Here is a 15,175-nt window from a genome sequence, read left to right on the forward strand (position 1 = left end):
ATATGCAAATGAGAAAGAATCACGCAATGCAAGAACAGGAAGATCAATATATGGATCATATTTAGTACGTCAAATGTCGATATGTTTTGTCTTCTTACATTTCAGCGTTGAAATGACACGCGCATATGCTCCAAGGGCACAAGGCTATCATTTGTATTTTACTCCACTGAGTATTGTTATATGTCATTGTTGTGTCTATCTACGCTTAAGTTTATCCGGCCTTTTTAGGTGACTCGTGTCCGTAAAATCGAGCGGTTGATTGAGATGTGAATTAATGCATTTGCGTGTTGTGGTGTTAATTAATGATTCTAAAAAAAACTCAAATCAAAAACAGATCATGTTTATGTTTTAATCCTCACGCGAAGTGGAAAGGTTTAATTAAGAATGCAAAGTTCAAGTAGAATTCCGCGACGAGTTGGCGGTGATCGAGACAGTGAAACATCGAATACGGAAGCAGAAAACGATGGAAAGGGAAGGGAACGGAAAATATCTCTAACGGATCAGGGGAAAGCAGCGAAGCTACTGAGGCAGAAGTTAGCCTTCGCGTTGGCGACCAACACAAAACTGAAATCGGATTCTAGTAATAGCGAATCTGATCAAGAAATATCTGGTAAAGATTTGAAAACGAGAAGGGAAAGAAAGACGGCTTTCATACCGCGAAAAAACTCGCAAGGTCCTCAACAAACCGCGATAAAACCGCCACGACCACCACTAACAGATGGCGGCGGTATTTCATCCAATGTCGTCAAAAGTCAAAATTATTCAGCGATGAATTTCTCCCTGAGAAGTGGCGTTCCATTTGAAAACAATGCTCAAGTGAAAACTTCGATAACGAATTTACCATTTCCAAGTCGAAAAGAAAGAGAGGGGATTTCATCTTTGGCAAATGATAAAGTTGTTTCCGAGGATGTAATTGATACGAGACGGTCACGAGTTCCGCCTAGCCACGACGACTCACCACCGAACAGTCACGGAAAAGCCACGAAAAAGTCCGAAGACAGTACCTCTCCAACCCATAACAGTCTTGATGTCATCTACGTTATAGAGAGTGAATTAGTCAAACTGAAGGAAGACATGCATCAAACGACGGAATATTTCCAAGAAATGAACGTGTCAACTCTTCAAGTGAAAAAGAAACTTGAAGAATTAAGGGAACTAAGAACCAATTCTGTGATCTAGCAGTTTTCAATTCTAACCCTAGATGACCTGTAGCAAATATCTTATTCCGAACGTCATTCAGATGAGGAGATGAGAAATATTAGGAGTATCTTAAAATGCTACCACTTTCTTGCTATGATAAGTGTGAGCCTACAATTTATGACAGCTTTAAAATGAATTTACATCCTATACTAAGATGCATTAATTTGTATATAACTTATTATTTATTTTTTACCACGCTGTACAACTCAGAAACTTTATTCCGCGCTCCCCGACGGTTACACACACAGAATAATGTATCAAACTAACGTGTAAACTTGAGCGAAAAAGCAATGGTCTGAGTAAAAAAAGAAAAAGAGTTTTGTCCAATCACTAGATTAATTAACAATTCCTGTGATTTAGAACGCAATTCACACAACAACCGTCAAATAAATTCGTTATTGCAACACTTAACTCCGTTTACAACAGCATAGCGGTCAGGCGTAGAGTACGCGCCAGGGCATCAAAGGCCTGCGCGCCAATATCCCGCGCAATATTTCTAGGAAAACATGGGAAACAACCGCTGTCTCTCAAAAGAAGCGAAAGAATATTGAGACGTTCATAGAAATCTGTAAAAGGAAACAAAATTAGGAAAAAGGAAAACTCGAGACTTTTGAAACACAAAGCTTATTCAGGTACAGTCCTGTTAATTTACTACTAGAAGCAGGCCATCTGCCAGCCCGTTCTTGCCTAATTTAGGGTTCATCAGAAAGAACGATGTGGTATGTAACCTGATGGACTATCGACAACTTCCTCTATAGCAAGCTACATTACATTCAGATAGCGGCTGGACGAAGAGTGCTTTCATTTTTTATGTATTAAACACAGTGAATATGCTTTGAAAGGCAAGAGTTTTACCACAAGTCATTGAAATTAGATGTGTGAAAGTTGAAACTCACGTTTTCATCATCAGTTTTTAATGATTCTAAAAGGAGCTGGTAGGCTGGGACGGAAATCTTTAATTAAGTGAAATTTTAAAAATTTCCCAAATAAATTTTTACTCCTAAAAGGAGCTGGTAGGCTGGGACAGAAATCTTTAATTAAGTGAAATTTTACAAATTTCCCGAATAGCTTTTTACGTAATAGCCCTTAAAAGAAAAACTCGTTCAAAGTGATTTATTACTCTTTTGAGTGTGCTCTCACTATAAAATTAGAAAAAATTCGCTCGAGACTTCCTCAACGCTGGGTGGCCGCTCCCCTGAAAAGCTTCCTCAGCAAGACCACGTGACAAACACAAATCCATGTCCCTTGTCGTTAAAACAGCAATAGTTACTTTGCTCATCACCAGAGTTGTATGAACCACCTCCACCTCCACAGGAATCTGCGATGTTATCCCCACTAGCACCCCCTGAGTAGCCGCCTCCGCCTCCAGCACCTCCTCCATTTCCATACGCTCCTCCTCCCCCACCGAAACCCCCATGGGCATTATTGCTCATTGCTCGACCTCCCTCTCCACCCTGAAGGAATCCTTTACCACCCTCTCCTCCAGTTCCGTAGCCTCCACCAAAGTTAGCTGAACTTCGGCCGCTGGTAAAAAATCCTCCACCTCCTCCCCCTGGGGAAAAACATCGAGAAACCTCGTAATTAACAACAAAGTTCACGTTTTGTCGTTATGTTGTGTTGTGGTTGTATTGGACACTGAAAATGACAAAGATCATCAGCCTACCACACTATGCTTGCTTTAGTATGCAGAGCAGGCGTAATTTTGAAGGCTGGGGAGAGAAATAAAATTTGTACCGAGGGAGCGAGCGATAGAGGAAAGGAAGGGGAAGGGAAGGGGTAAGGGCAATGAATATTACTTCTCGCCTTTCCCCGCCCCCTCCCCCGAACTCTTACTCTAAATCAAACATGGCTGGTCGAATGAAAAATCGTGAGTTGTTTAACTCGCCCTAATCAGACGCCTGCAGTTCAGACTATGTCCGCCTCTCCTGTTGACACTTGGCGTGATTATCAGATAATTATCCTGCCTTAGAAGGAAGGCATGGTCGGGATTTGAATAAATTACGAATGAGATATCACCATGCTCTCGGCCACGACAGTGTCTGTCGTTTAGTAAAGGTAGGATAATGATACCTCATGGCACTCGCAGAAACAGCCTACTTTTTTTTATGGAGATTAAATCTGTATAGTCATAAACTTCATCTTAGGCTGGTGCTAGCTAAACAAAAAAGACACCTCAAGAAAAGAATCTATAAAACAACTCTTTTGCTTGCTATTAATATATTTTTTTTTTGAATAATTCCACTTTTACTGTCGCTGCACCTGAAACCAAAAGGCGCAATTTATTTATGCGAAAGCGATGAGGTTTAGATGTGACCATAAAAAAACCGTTTCAACAAATTTACATCCCGTCAAATCATTTTCAGATTGAACTTATCGATGGATTCTCAAGTGTACCTGAGTTTCCATTATCAGCGGTGTTTGCTCCATTACCATTACTTCCTCCAGACCACACGACTGAACTGGGATATCCTTGATTTCCGGATGTGCTTGTGGTGGCGTGACATTGAGTTCTTGAGGACTGCGGTGACTCCCTCCCTCCACCTCCCCCGGCTATAATCAGGGGGGTGTTGTCTGAACGTACCACGAAACTACCACCTCCCCCTCCAGAAGATGTGTAGATATTGATACCCCCTTCTTGGCCAACCAGGATTTTGAGTGTCTCGTCTGTTGTCAATTGAAAAGTGCCGATTATGCGCGCTCCCAAACCGCGATATTTTCCGGAGTTTACTGAATCGTAGCCACCTGTGGCGCCAACTGCTTCTATTTTGTACCGGGTGGTGCACGGTAAACGCCAATGCTGGATCCCCGCCACAAGTGTCACATGACCATCGTGACCCTGGCCTCTGTAAAGATCACCGATCGATGAAGGACCGAGGCGACCGCTGGCTCCAAGATTGGTAAAATTAGCCGTAAAACCTGCACCATGATCAAAAAGTGCAAACATTAACAAACGGATTCCCTATTTACATGTGAATGTTAAGTAACAGATCACAGATCGATGTCCCTAACAGGGCCACGAACAATGGCAAAAATCAAACAGGACGAGACCTGGGAGGAGTATTGCTAAACAGAGTGACTTTCAATTTGAATTAGTTCGCTAAAACGCATTTTCTTCATTTTCAGATGCTTTACGGCTCAGCTTAATTTGAGTTTATGTAGAAGTTGATTTATTTTAGTCAATGGAATATTTAGATAAAACTCAATCGGAATTTTTTTAAAAGAAGTTCTAATTCAACAAAAAACAAGGGCGCGGACTGTTAATACTCTACGTGGTATAACTCCGCTAGAACATCCGTAGACTGAAGTCTTTATAGAAATAAAAGTCTTAAACATAGCTGACCTTGGACAGGACCTCGACGAGAACGAGGCTGTAAATTAAATTAAGAAAAAGATGTCATCAAAATCATAATTATGTGGATTTCAAAATTTAGACCGTAATTTTTTTAAGCTGTGAGTACACTGAAATAAATGTCCCATGATGTATTGAGTTCACACGGTCGTCTCCTTTGCAGCTGTTGTCACTCAACGCATTTTACACCAGTCACATGTAACCTTTCCAAAAGATAGATTATTTCTGACGTTTGAGCGATAAGGGAGCGAATTAGTCAGAAACTAATATTCTGATGACACGTTGAAGAAGTTCGCGTAGCATCAGGGAGGTTTCGAATTATTTTAAGCGTTTCGCGTGAAAGTTAAGTAATTCTAGGTCGGTCAGTCTTATGTTTGACCACTTTTTTTTCGTATTTGTTGAAATTTTTGTATTCCAACTCCCTATAAAATATCATTACAATCATTGATTTTTCTTTGTAATTAGCAGTGCAACCAGGTTAATTTACCCTTTCTTCGGGATTTTGTGCTGCTGCATTAGATGAAGAATACGTTTCCACACATTTTTTGCTACATCTAAAGAGCGGTTTTTCAGCGGTTTTTCGTATCTGGCGTAACACAGATTCTTTTTGTAGAACTCCTAGTTTCAGTGTGCGCATGATAAGATTTTATCTGGATACGAATACTAGAAGACTGACTGACTCATCCTAAATAAACTTTTCACGTTGAATGTCTCGTGTGAGCGTAGTCAAAATTTAAAGTTTTTTTTTGCCGTGAGTGAAGGATAAATTATGAGAGAGAACAACTCTCAAGGCCACTTTCACTTGAGTGCTAAATTGCAATGGGTGAACTTTTCGCCACAATATTTTCTACTTTTACCTTTTGTAGAATTAAACGCGAAAAAAAATTGGGGGTTACTAAGAGCCGATTACCTCATATGGTTGAAAGTAAATGAATCCTGTTTTGTTTACAAGAGCCACAGGGTCTGCAATTTTATTTTTACTGTTTATGTCACACGTATGATTGGTTTTCCCTTCCATATGGTAGTTGTAAGATTGACACCTTGAGTCGGTCATACAATAAAAGGCACAGTCAAGTGATGTAGACACTTGATGAGTTTGCGCAATGTGGCCTCGAAGGTAATGGTCTGCAAAATGAAATCAGATGAAATGAACCCAAATTAGTTACTCAGTTTGTAGTTAAATGGAGTTTTTGCTCTCAGGGCAAGGTGTTTTGAGCGCAAAGTTCACAGCATCACATTGTGCATTCTCACTGCTGGTAGTTTCTCATTTGGGTACTGTACACACGGTGAAAATATAGCAGATTTTGTTGTTGAAGCCAATGACATAACAACGCTGTAAAACACAAAAATCACTCTGATACAAGGTTGGGCTTGAACTGGCGTCTCTCCAAGCTGTAGCCTGGCATCCAATCCAATAAAAGTTGGATTTTTACTTCAAGCCCAATATCCCACTGACACAATTTCATAATTTCATAGACCGCCGGTGAATAACATAAGTAAATAATCTTTAAGGAAGCAAAAGATGAATTACATCACTATAATTATTTTCTACTTAGGCACTATATAGATTTATTTACTTGCAAAGCCTTCAAAATGCGTTTCCTTAAATCCCTGCACAGATGACGAAGAATCCACAAAGATGGGAATGAAACACAAAAAAACCAAGAAAGCCACGCACATCCTGGCTCCTTTTTGTGACATCAGTTGGATCATTACTGAATCAAGCTAAATAGTAAAAAAAGTTAAAAATTTCTTACCAAAACAGTAAAAAGCTTTCATCCATTATCATAAGGCTTAGGAAGACAAATTGAATTCAAATATTAAAGACAAAGATGCTATAATTGAGGAATGTTTCATAACTCCTTAAATTAGTAAAGGGAATTTTTCGCTAAAACTAATCTCGTACAGGAAAACAGAAACGAGAGTTGATATAGGAAGCTATCAAGCTGAAATTCTATACCTAACCTTAATATGATTGAAGCGAGCAGCTCTTAAAACATCACTAACCCCATTTCATGAAAGACCACGATGGAACATCCCTTAGCTTTTGTTCCTAAACCGAACCTTGAATATAAAGACTTAGACATGATAGTTACTGCAGCTATCAAATTGAAACACAAAATCAAACGACGCAAAATGAACGACTCGCTGACCAGAAGGAACAAGTAATTAACAGCTTCAACTTATTTTAGTCATAAATGAAAGACATTCAGTTTTTTTTTATGACTACTAACAAAAGGCAAACCAAATCAAACACCCTAAACGACTTCAATACTGTAGCTTGGCAAAAGCAATTGACACCTTTTTTTCACTAAAAAGACAAAGGTAACAAAGATATTTGGTTTCTTACGAGATGCCTGTATTGCTATTAGAAAGGCCATGCGGTGGATCACATCATAAGGAAATTATTTGAATTGCGAAATTACCAACCCCATGGCATGATATGTCAGCTTTTCCATCCTTATCCTCTTCAAAGCAATAATTAACATTAGGAAAAAAGGTAAAGGAATGGAAGACCCTGGAATATCTGCTGAGATGCAGTATTTTCTTCAAACATGTAGAAAATGAGAAATTTCAGAGAAAAAATTTCTCTTTGGCCAGCACGCGTAACAGTACAAAAAAAAAAATTACCATCTTTTTTTATTCTTCTTCTGTTACGTGCGAGAAATGTTTGGTTCAAAAAGCCGATATACAAAGTTATACCCAAAATTAATACGCAACGGTTTACAGCTAGCACTCTGCTCATTAGATGGGATGTTTACCTGTGCTAAATTTTGGTTATTGACTTTCGTTGTCGTCAAACGTTGCTCCCATAATCGATTTCCCCTTAAAAAGTTTGGAAATTCCAAGGCAGCAAAGATGGCTGTCTCGTAGAAATCAAGTGCAAGCCTTCGAATATCAAAAATGAAAATCCATATTCCACATCAAAAATGTTCCGTTCGATATTTAAATTTTTGATAAAATCTCTCTTAACATACCATCCGATCAGATTCCCCTCAAGGTTTGCCAGTTTTTATTGATACTCAGATTATCTCGTCATTTATTTTAACCTCTGACTTTGCAAAAATTACGAGAATACGACAATAGAGGAAGCATTGTTAGAATGAAAAACACCATAGCTTTGAGAACGTGCTTATTATCCCACCTTGTGCCCCGAAAATAACGATTATTGGCAAGTATATTTTTCATAAACACAACCTTTTTGACATCCGCCACCTACCTTTCTAATTTCACACCCTAAGCAAACCCCGTTCGCCTCGAAAAAAAAATTCACGAAATAAAGTAATTAAAGGACCGATGTGTGTGGTTAGAAAAGGTTCGAATGCTCCAATATGTGGTCATTGAAAATTTTTTAATATTGTTTCCATTTTGAGTAACAACTGGTGCCTTATTGATGGCATAAGTCGGTAAATATTTGTACGGCAACATGTTTGGAATGAAAGAGGACTTCTTTACATAGAATTACCGACATTTTATCCTTAAACGGTGCCGAGAGTTGCAAGCATCACTATTTTCAGAAATGAAAGAATATACCAACAAAATTCCTAATAAGAAACATGATGAAATTTGATTATTTAAGAAACACTTGCCTAAACACATAATTTCGTTTCGGATTCAAATTCAAATATATTCCGAAAAAAACCAATCAATACTACAAGACCATAAATTATTTATCAGATACCGTGGAGTTGTTTTAGGTTGTACCATATCACTACTAAACTTTCAAATGACAGCGAGAATGTTCAAAGAAAGTTCCAAATTTCAAAAACAAACTCCCTTATTCAGACGAGTGAAATAAGTTAAGTATATTCATCACATGCATATCAGCACCATTACAAATATTGGTCAAATCTTCCAAGTCCTTAGAAAAATTACTATTTGTTAAAATTTGGGCATGGATACGGTTAGAGTATAAAAACTGGGACTGGTGCTGAATTTTGATGGATAGGAAATGAAAAGTTATTTTCTGGGGTAAAATGGGTTTGCAACCTCTAACGTTTATCGTTAACACAAGCCTTGGCCAACCTATCTGAGAGACTACGAATGCAAAGCCTGGTCAGTGACAAGAGATGAGATTTTCTCAAGTAGATATCGGCATTGATAGGCAGTGAAATTATAAGGAAAAATAGCAGCTAATTACTAAAAATCAGATTGAAGCGTTAGTGGTTCAAAAAAACCAAAATCAGATTTCGGATATAAAGACTGTGTTCGCCGGTTTGTTTTCTTTCTACTAAAACATTAGAAAGGAAAGAAAAAATAAAAAGTCGTTCCATTTTTTGTGGCTAATTTTACAATTCTGACTCTACCAAACGACTACAAGATAGATGTTGGGGAGGCTAAACAATGTTAACAATAATTGACTTACTCAGAAAGTGTCCGAATATGTTTTCCAGCACCTTCGATCTGTTGCCACTTAATAGTTGAAGAGCAAGTCGATGGGAGAGCGCGTCAATATTTACCTTTAATTAAGTGCACACGTCAAGCAATAATTTAAAACACGCATCTGTCCCATGAATGTTATAACAGCTGCCTCTCTTGATAACTCTCGATATGTAAATAATTAAAAAAAGGTTGACGAAACATCTTTTTAGATAGATTAATAAAGCCATTCCCGTATTCAGCTTCTTCCCTTAACGATCGAAAAACAACTAAAAAGAGGTCTGCTTTCAATTTGAGAGGTATTGTCAAGTTATACAAAGCATGAAGAGTCCTTAAAACTATAATAACATATAAAGAAAACAGATGTCCCCTATCTTTATTTTGGACGCGTTTCGAACGCGTTTGTATTCTTTGAAAATAAAAAACCAGTTTAGAAGCGCCCACATATAATGCATGCTTGTCTTTTTTCGGTTTGAAAAACTGATTTTCTCTTTAAACTATTCATTTAAGGCGCGTGTTTGGCTTCCTTCAATGCATGAAACAAAAACGTTAGGATCAGATAGATTGTAGGTGATGTTGTGCAAACGCAAATTTCGACAAAAATAAATTGAGAACAAGCATGATAATTGCTTCTTAAACTTTGGACAGATATATCAGCTTTCTTGATGTTTTTATTTCCTTTACATAGCTTTAGAAATTATGACGCCAAATTCCATCTGCTGATATCTAGAAACAATAGAGTCCTTTTGATCTTTTTTAAATAGGGAGCCAAAAAGAAAAAAAAACTAAAAAGAAAAGCTCTGGTCGATTCAGCTCCTTGGTTCTCAATGTAACATCACCACCTGGGGGTGGGGCCAAATTGTGTTGGGTATATGCCGCTGTCCTCTCAGAACGCCTACCACATTATAGTCCATTCTTCAGCAAATTATGGACCTCATCTTATTAATCCTTTGGATAAATTCAATTTTCGCGATCGCAACTTTGTCAAGAACAGAATATAATGCAAGCGGATTGTTAGACATTAAAACCACAGCTCGAAATACGGTGAAATTTTTACCGAAAATCTTGTCATTTTTAAATCCCTAATTACATGATTTTTCTTACCCCCAAAGAGCGAACCCTCTCTAGTAATTCTACAGAAAATGGAAGCCATTATAGTGAATATAGTCATGAAAATGCGATACCATCCAGCGTCACAGCCCCATAAGCCTATTATTAGGAAGTAACCGAAACCCCCCCTCTCCCGCCCCCACGCGATTTTTGGAGAGTGATTTTGACTGATTTCTACTTTCCGGCCATAGTAAAACCTATTCAGTTAAATTACTCATTCAATTCACGGTCTTTGTAGTATAATGCCATAAATAATTCGATTTGAATTCAGTCTTTGTAATAGTTACATCATTTAACACATAATTATTATTTTCTATCTTGTGGCTTGATGTTGCATTTTTGGGAGATTCTAACCAAATTTGTTCATTTCGCTCAGTGAGGTACAATCATTAATTCTTGTTAATCTGCTGATTTTTACGGAATAGCCCTTAAAAAGAAAAACTCGTTCAAAAAGTGTTTTATTACTTTTTAAGTGTGTTCTCTCACTATACAATTGGGAAAATTCGCTCGAGGCTTCCTCAACGCTTTTGGGCAGCTCCCCTGCGAGGAAACATGCTGAAAAGCTTCCTCGGCAAGACCACGTGACAAACACAAACTTATGTCCCTTGTCGTTAAAACAGCAATCGTTACTTTGCTCATCACCAGAGTTGTATGAGCCACCTCCACCCCCACAGGAATCTGCCATGTTATCCCCACTAGCACCCCATGAGTAGCCGCCTCTGCCTCCAGCACCTCCTCCATTTCTGTACACTCCTCTTCCTCCACAGAAAGCCCCAAGGGCATCATTGCTCATTGCTCGACCTCCCTCTCCACCCTGAAGGAATCCTTTAACACCCTCTCCTCCAGTTCCATAGCTTTCACCAAAGTTAGCTGAGCTTCGGCCGCTGGTAAGTAATCCTCCATCTCCTCCCCCTGGGGAAAAACACCGAGAAACCTCGTAATTAACAACAAAGTTCACGTTTTGCCGTTATGTTGGCCACTGAAAATGACAAAGATCATCAGCCTACTACACTCTGTTTGCTTCAGTCTGCAGAGTAGGCGTAATTTTGAAGGCTGGGGAGAGAAATAAAATTTGTACCGAGGGGGCGAGCGAAAGTAGAAATGTCACTCTATGCATTCTACACCAGGCACACGGAACCCTTCCAAAATATTGGTAATTTCTGACTTTTGAGTGACATGGGAACGACTCAGTCAGAAGTTGATGTTCTGATGACACGTTGAAGAGGTTCGCGTGGCATCATGAAAGTTTCAGATTATTGAAGCGTTTCGTCGGAAAATTAAGTAATTCTAGGTCGGTCAATCTTATGTTTGACAACTTTCTTTTTCCTATTTGTTATAATTTTGGTGTACCAACTCCTTATAAAATATCATTACAATCATTGATTTTTCTTTGTGATTAGTAGTGCAACCAGATTAGGTGAACTCATATATTAGAGACAAAGATGCTACAATTGAGGAACGTTTAATAACTCCTTAGATTAGTAAAGGGAATTTTTCGCTAAAGCTTATTTCGCACAGAAAAACAAAAACGAGAGTTGATATAGGAAGCTATCAAGCTGAAATTCTATACCTAACCTTTTATACAATTGAAGCGAGCAGCTCTTAAAACATCACCGACCCTTTCCATGAAAGACCACGATTGAACATCCTTTCTGTTGCTAAACCGAACCTTGAATATACAGACTTAGACATGATAGTTACTGCAGCTATCAAATTGAGACACAAAATCAAACGACGTAAAATGAACGAGTCGCTGACTAGTAGGAATAAATGATTAACAGCTTCAACTTATTTTAGTCACAAATGAAGGACATTCGGTTTTTTTATGACTACTGACAAAAAGGCATCAAAATCAAACACCCTAAACGACTTCAATACTGGAAATTGGCAAAAGCGATTGACACTTTTGTTCTGTTTGATTGTTTGTGCGCGAGACACGAAGGCCACAAACAAAACAAAGAAAAAACAGTGCGCGAGACACTAACGTAACAAACAGTCAAACACAACACAGCAAAAACAGTGCGCAAGGCTCTAATGTACCAAATAATCAAACAGAACACAGAGAAAATAGTGCGCGGGACACTAACGTAATAAACAATCTAATAAAATGCAAGAGAAAACAATACACGAGATACTAACGTAATAAAAGGAACTCAAAGAAAAATATGCGCGAGACACTAACGTAGCAAATAGTCAAACAGCATTCAAACAAAACTTTAATGAAAACAGTGCGCGAGACACTGACGTATCAAATAGTGAAACAAAACTCAAAGAAAAATGTACGCGAGACACAGATGTAATAAACAGCCAAACAGAACTCAAAGAAAACAGTGCGCGAGACACTAACGTAACAAACAGTCTAACAGAACACAAGGAAAACAGTGCACGAGACATTAACGTAGCAAAATCAAACACAGCTAAGAGAAAACAGTGCGACAGACACTGACGTAACAAACAGTCAAAAAGAACTAAAAAAAACAGTACGTGAGAGACTAACATAACAACAGTCAAACAGAACACAGAGAAAACCGTGCACGGAACACTAACGTAACAAACAACCAAACACAACACAAAGAAAACAGTGCCCGAGGCACCAACGTAAGAAAGATTAAAACAGAACACAGAGAAAACAGTGTGCGAAAAGTTAACGTAACAAACAATCAAACAGAACTCAAAGAAAACAGTTCCCGAGATACTAACGTAGCAAACAATCAGTCAGAACGCAAAGAAAAATATGCACGAGACACTAACGTAACAAACAGTCAAACACACCTATAAGAAAACAGTGCGCGAGACACTGACGTAACAAACAGTCACACAAAACATAGAAAAGACAGTGCGGGAGGCACCAACATGACAAGTAATCAAACAGAACAATAAGAAAACAGTGCACAAGACACTAACGCAATAAATAACCTAATAAGACAAAAAAAGGAAAACAATGCAGCAGACACTAACATAACATACAGTCAAAGAGAACTCGAGGAAAACAGTGCGCAAGAAACTAAGGTAAGAAACAGTCAAACAGAACTCAAAGAAAATAGTGCGCGAGACTCTACGGCACAAACAATCAAGCAGAACTCAAAGAAAACAATGCACGCCAAACTAACATAACAAATAATTAAACAGAGCTCAAAGAAAGCGGCGAGCGAGACACTAACGTAGCTAACAGTTAAACACAACACAGAGAAAACAGTACACTAGGCATTAAGGCAACAAGAAAACAGTGCACGAGATACTAACGTAACAAACAGTCAAATGTAATTCAAAGAAAACAGCGCATGGGAAACTAACGTAACAAAAAATTAAACACAACACAGAGAAAACAGTGCACGAGGAATTAACGTAACAAAGAAACAGTACACGAGACACAGACATAAAAACAGTCAAACAGTACTCAAAGAAAACAGTGAGCGAGACACTAACGCGACAAACAATGAAACAGAGCTTAAAGAAAACAGTGCGCAAGACACTAACGTAACAAACAATCAAACAAAACTCAAAGAAAACGGTACGCGGGACACTAATGTAACAAAAAGTCAAACAAAACTCAGATAAAAAAGTGCACAAGACACTAACGTAACAAACAATCAACTAGAAATCAAAGAAAACAGTGCTCGAGACACTAACGAAACAAACAGTCAAACAGAACTAAAAGAAAACTGTGTGCAACACACTAACGTAACAAACAATGAAACAGAACTCAAAGAAAACAGTGCGCGAGAGACTAACGTAACAAAAAATCAACTAGAACGCAATGAAACAGTGCGTAAGACACTAAGGCAACAAGAAGTTAAACAAAACTCAAAGAAAACAGTGCGCGAGACACCAACATAACAAAAAGATAAACGAAACAAACAAAAAAGAGCGAAAGACATTAACATTACAAACAGTTATACAGAGCTCAAACAAAACAGTGCACGAGACACTAACGTAACAAATAGTTTTACAGAACTAGAAGAAAACAGAACACGAGACACTAACGTAACAAGCAGTTAAAGAGAACTCAAAGAGAAAAGTGCAAGAGACACGAGCCTAAAAAAATTTAAACAAAAATCAACGAAAACAGTGCGCTAGATAATAACGTAACAAACAATCAATTAGAAATCAAAGAAAACAGTGCGCAAAACACTAACGCAACAAACAGTTAAACAGAACTCAAAGAAAACAATGCGCAACACACTAACGATACAGTTACACACAACTCAAAAAATAGTACGCAAGACACTAACGAAACAAACAGTTTAAAAGAACTCAAAGAAAACAGTGCGAAAGATGCTAACGCAAAAAACAGTCATACAGAACTCAAAGTAAACAGTGCGCATAACACTAACGTAACAAAACAATCAACTATCAATCAATGAAAACAGTGCGCAAGACACTAACGTAAAAACAATCAGCTACAACTCAAAGTAAAGAGTGCGCATCACACTAACGTAACAAATATTAAACTAGAAATGTAGGGGAACAATGCGCAAGACACTAACAAACAAACAATCAACTATTAATCAAAGAAAAGAGTGCGCAAGACACTAACGTAGCAAACAGTTAAACAGAACTCAAAGAAAAGAGTGCACAAGACTCTAATATGACAAAAAAATCAACTTGAAGTCAAAGAAAACTATACACAAGACACTAACTTAACAAACAATGAACTAGAAATCAAAGAAAACAGTGCGCAGGACACTAATGTAAAAAGTCAGTCAACTAAAAATCAAAGAAAACACTGCGAGACACACTAATGTACAAAACAATCTCCAAGAAATGAAAAAGGCAGTGTGCAAGACACTAACGTAACAAACAATGAACTTGAAATCAAAGAAAACACTACGCGAGACACTAACATAACAAACATTCATCTAAAACTAAAAAAAAGGTTGTGCATGACACTAACCTAAAAAACATTAAACTACAACTAAAAAACAGTGCGAAAGACACTAACGTAACAAACAATCAACTACAAATAAAAGAAAACAGTGCGGAAGACCCAAGCGTAAATAACAATTAGCTGCAACTCAAAACAGTGCGCAAGACACCAACATAACAAACATGCAGCAAGAGCTCAAAGAAAACAGTGCGCAAGACACTATCGTAACAAAAAATTAACTAGAAATCAAAGAAAACTGCGCGAGACAC

At 38.0% G+C, this 15,175-nt stretch overlaps 2 protein-coding genes across 2 annotated transcripts; one reads left to right on the plus strand and one right to left on the minus strand.

Moving 5' to 3' along the window:
* Window positions 1-116: 116 nt before the first annotated feature.
* LOC113665881 (uncharacterized) lies at window positions 117-1,611 on the plus strand. Its single transcript, XM_027181611.2, has one exon. The coding sequence runs from the start codon at window positions 385-387 to the stop codon at window positions 1,177-1,179; it is 795 nt and encodes a 264-aa protein (XP_027037412.2). The 5' UTR covers window positions 117-384; the 3' UTR covers window positions 1,180-1,611.
* A 687-nt stretch (window positions 1,612-2,298) lies between these two features.
* LOC113665892 (uncharacterized) lies at window positions 2,299-7,457 on the minus strand. Its single transcript, XM_027181623.2, has 6 exons — window positions 7,312-7,457; window positions 6,127-6,274; window positions 5,460-5,674; window positions 4,541-4,568; window positions 3,595-4,116; window positions 2,299-2,752 (listed from the first exon to the last, which is right to left on the minus strand). Exons 2-6 carry the CDS (start codon window positions 6,260-6,262, stop codon window positions 2,409-2,411), a joined length of 1,245 nt encoding a protein of 414 aa, XP_027037424.2. The 5' UTR covers window positions 6,263-6,274; window positions 7,312-7,457; the 3' UTR covers window positions 2,299-2,408.
* Window positions 7,458-15,175: the final 7,718 nt, after the last annotated feature.

The sequence above is a fragment of the Pocillopora damicornis genome, chromosome 5, assembly GCF_964200805.1.
Source record: "Pocillopora damicornis chromosome 5, jaPocDami1.2, whole genome shotgun sequence".
NCBI classification, from domain to species: domain Eukaryota; kingdom Metazoa; phylum Cnidaria; class Anthozoa; order Scleractinia; family Pocilloporidae; genus Pocillopora; species Pocillopora damicornis.

Excerpts from the sequence above, each read along its gene's own strand:
- LOC113665881 (XM_027181611.2), top strand. The coding sequence starts at position 385 with ATGCAAAGTTCAAGTAGAATTCCGCGACGAGTTGGCGGTGATCGAGAC.
- LOC113665892 (XM_027181623.2), bottom strand. The coding sequence starts at position 6,262 with ATGATCCAACTGATGTCACAAAAAGGAGCCAGGATGTGCGTGGCTTTC. Across the intron at positions 5,675-6,126 it reads GCATTTTGAAGGCTTTGCAA|ACCATTACCTTCGAGGCCAC; the intron begins GTAAATAAATCT and ends TTCATTTTGCAG. Across the intron at positions 4,117-4,540 it reads TCGTCGAGGTCCTGTCCAAG|GTTTTACGGCTAATTTTACC; the intron begins GTCAGCTATGTT and ends ATCATGGTGCAG.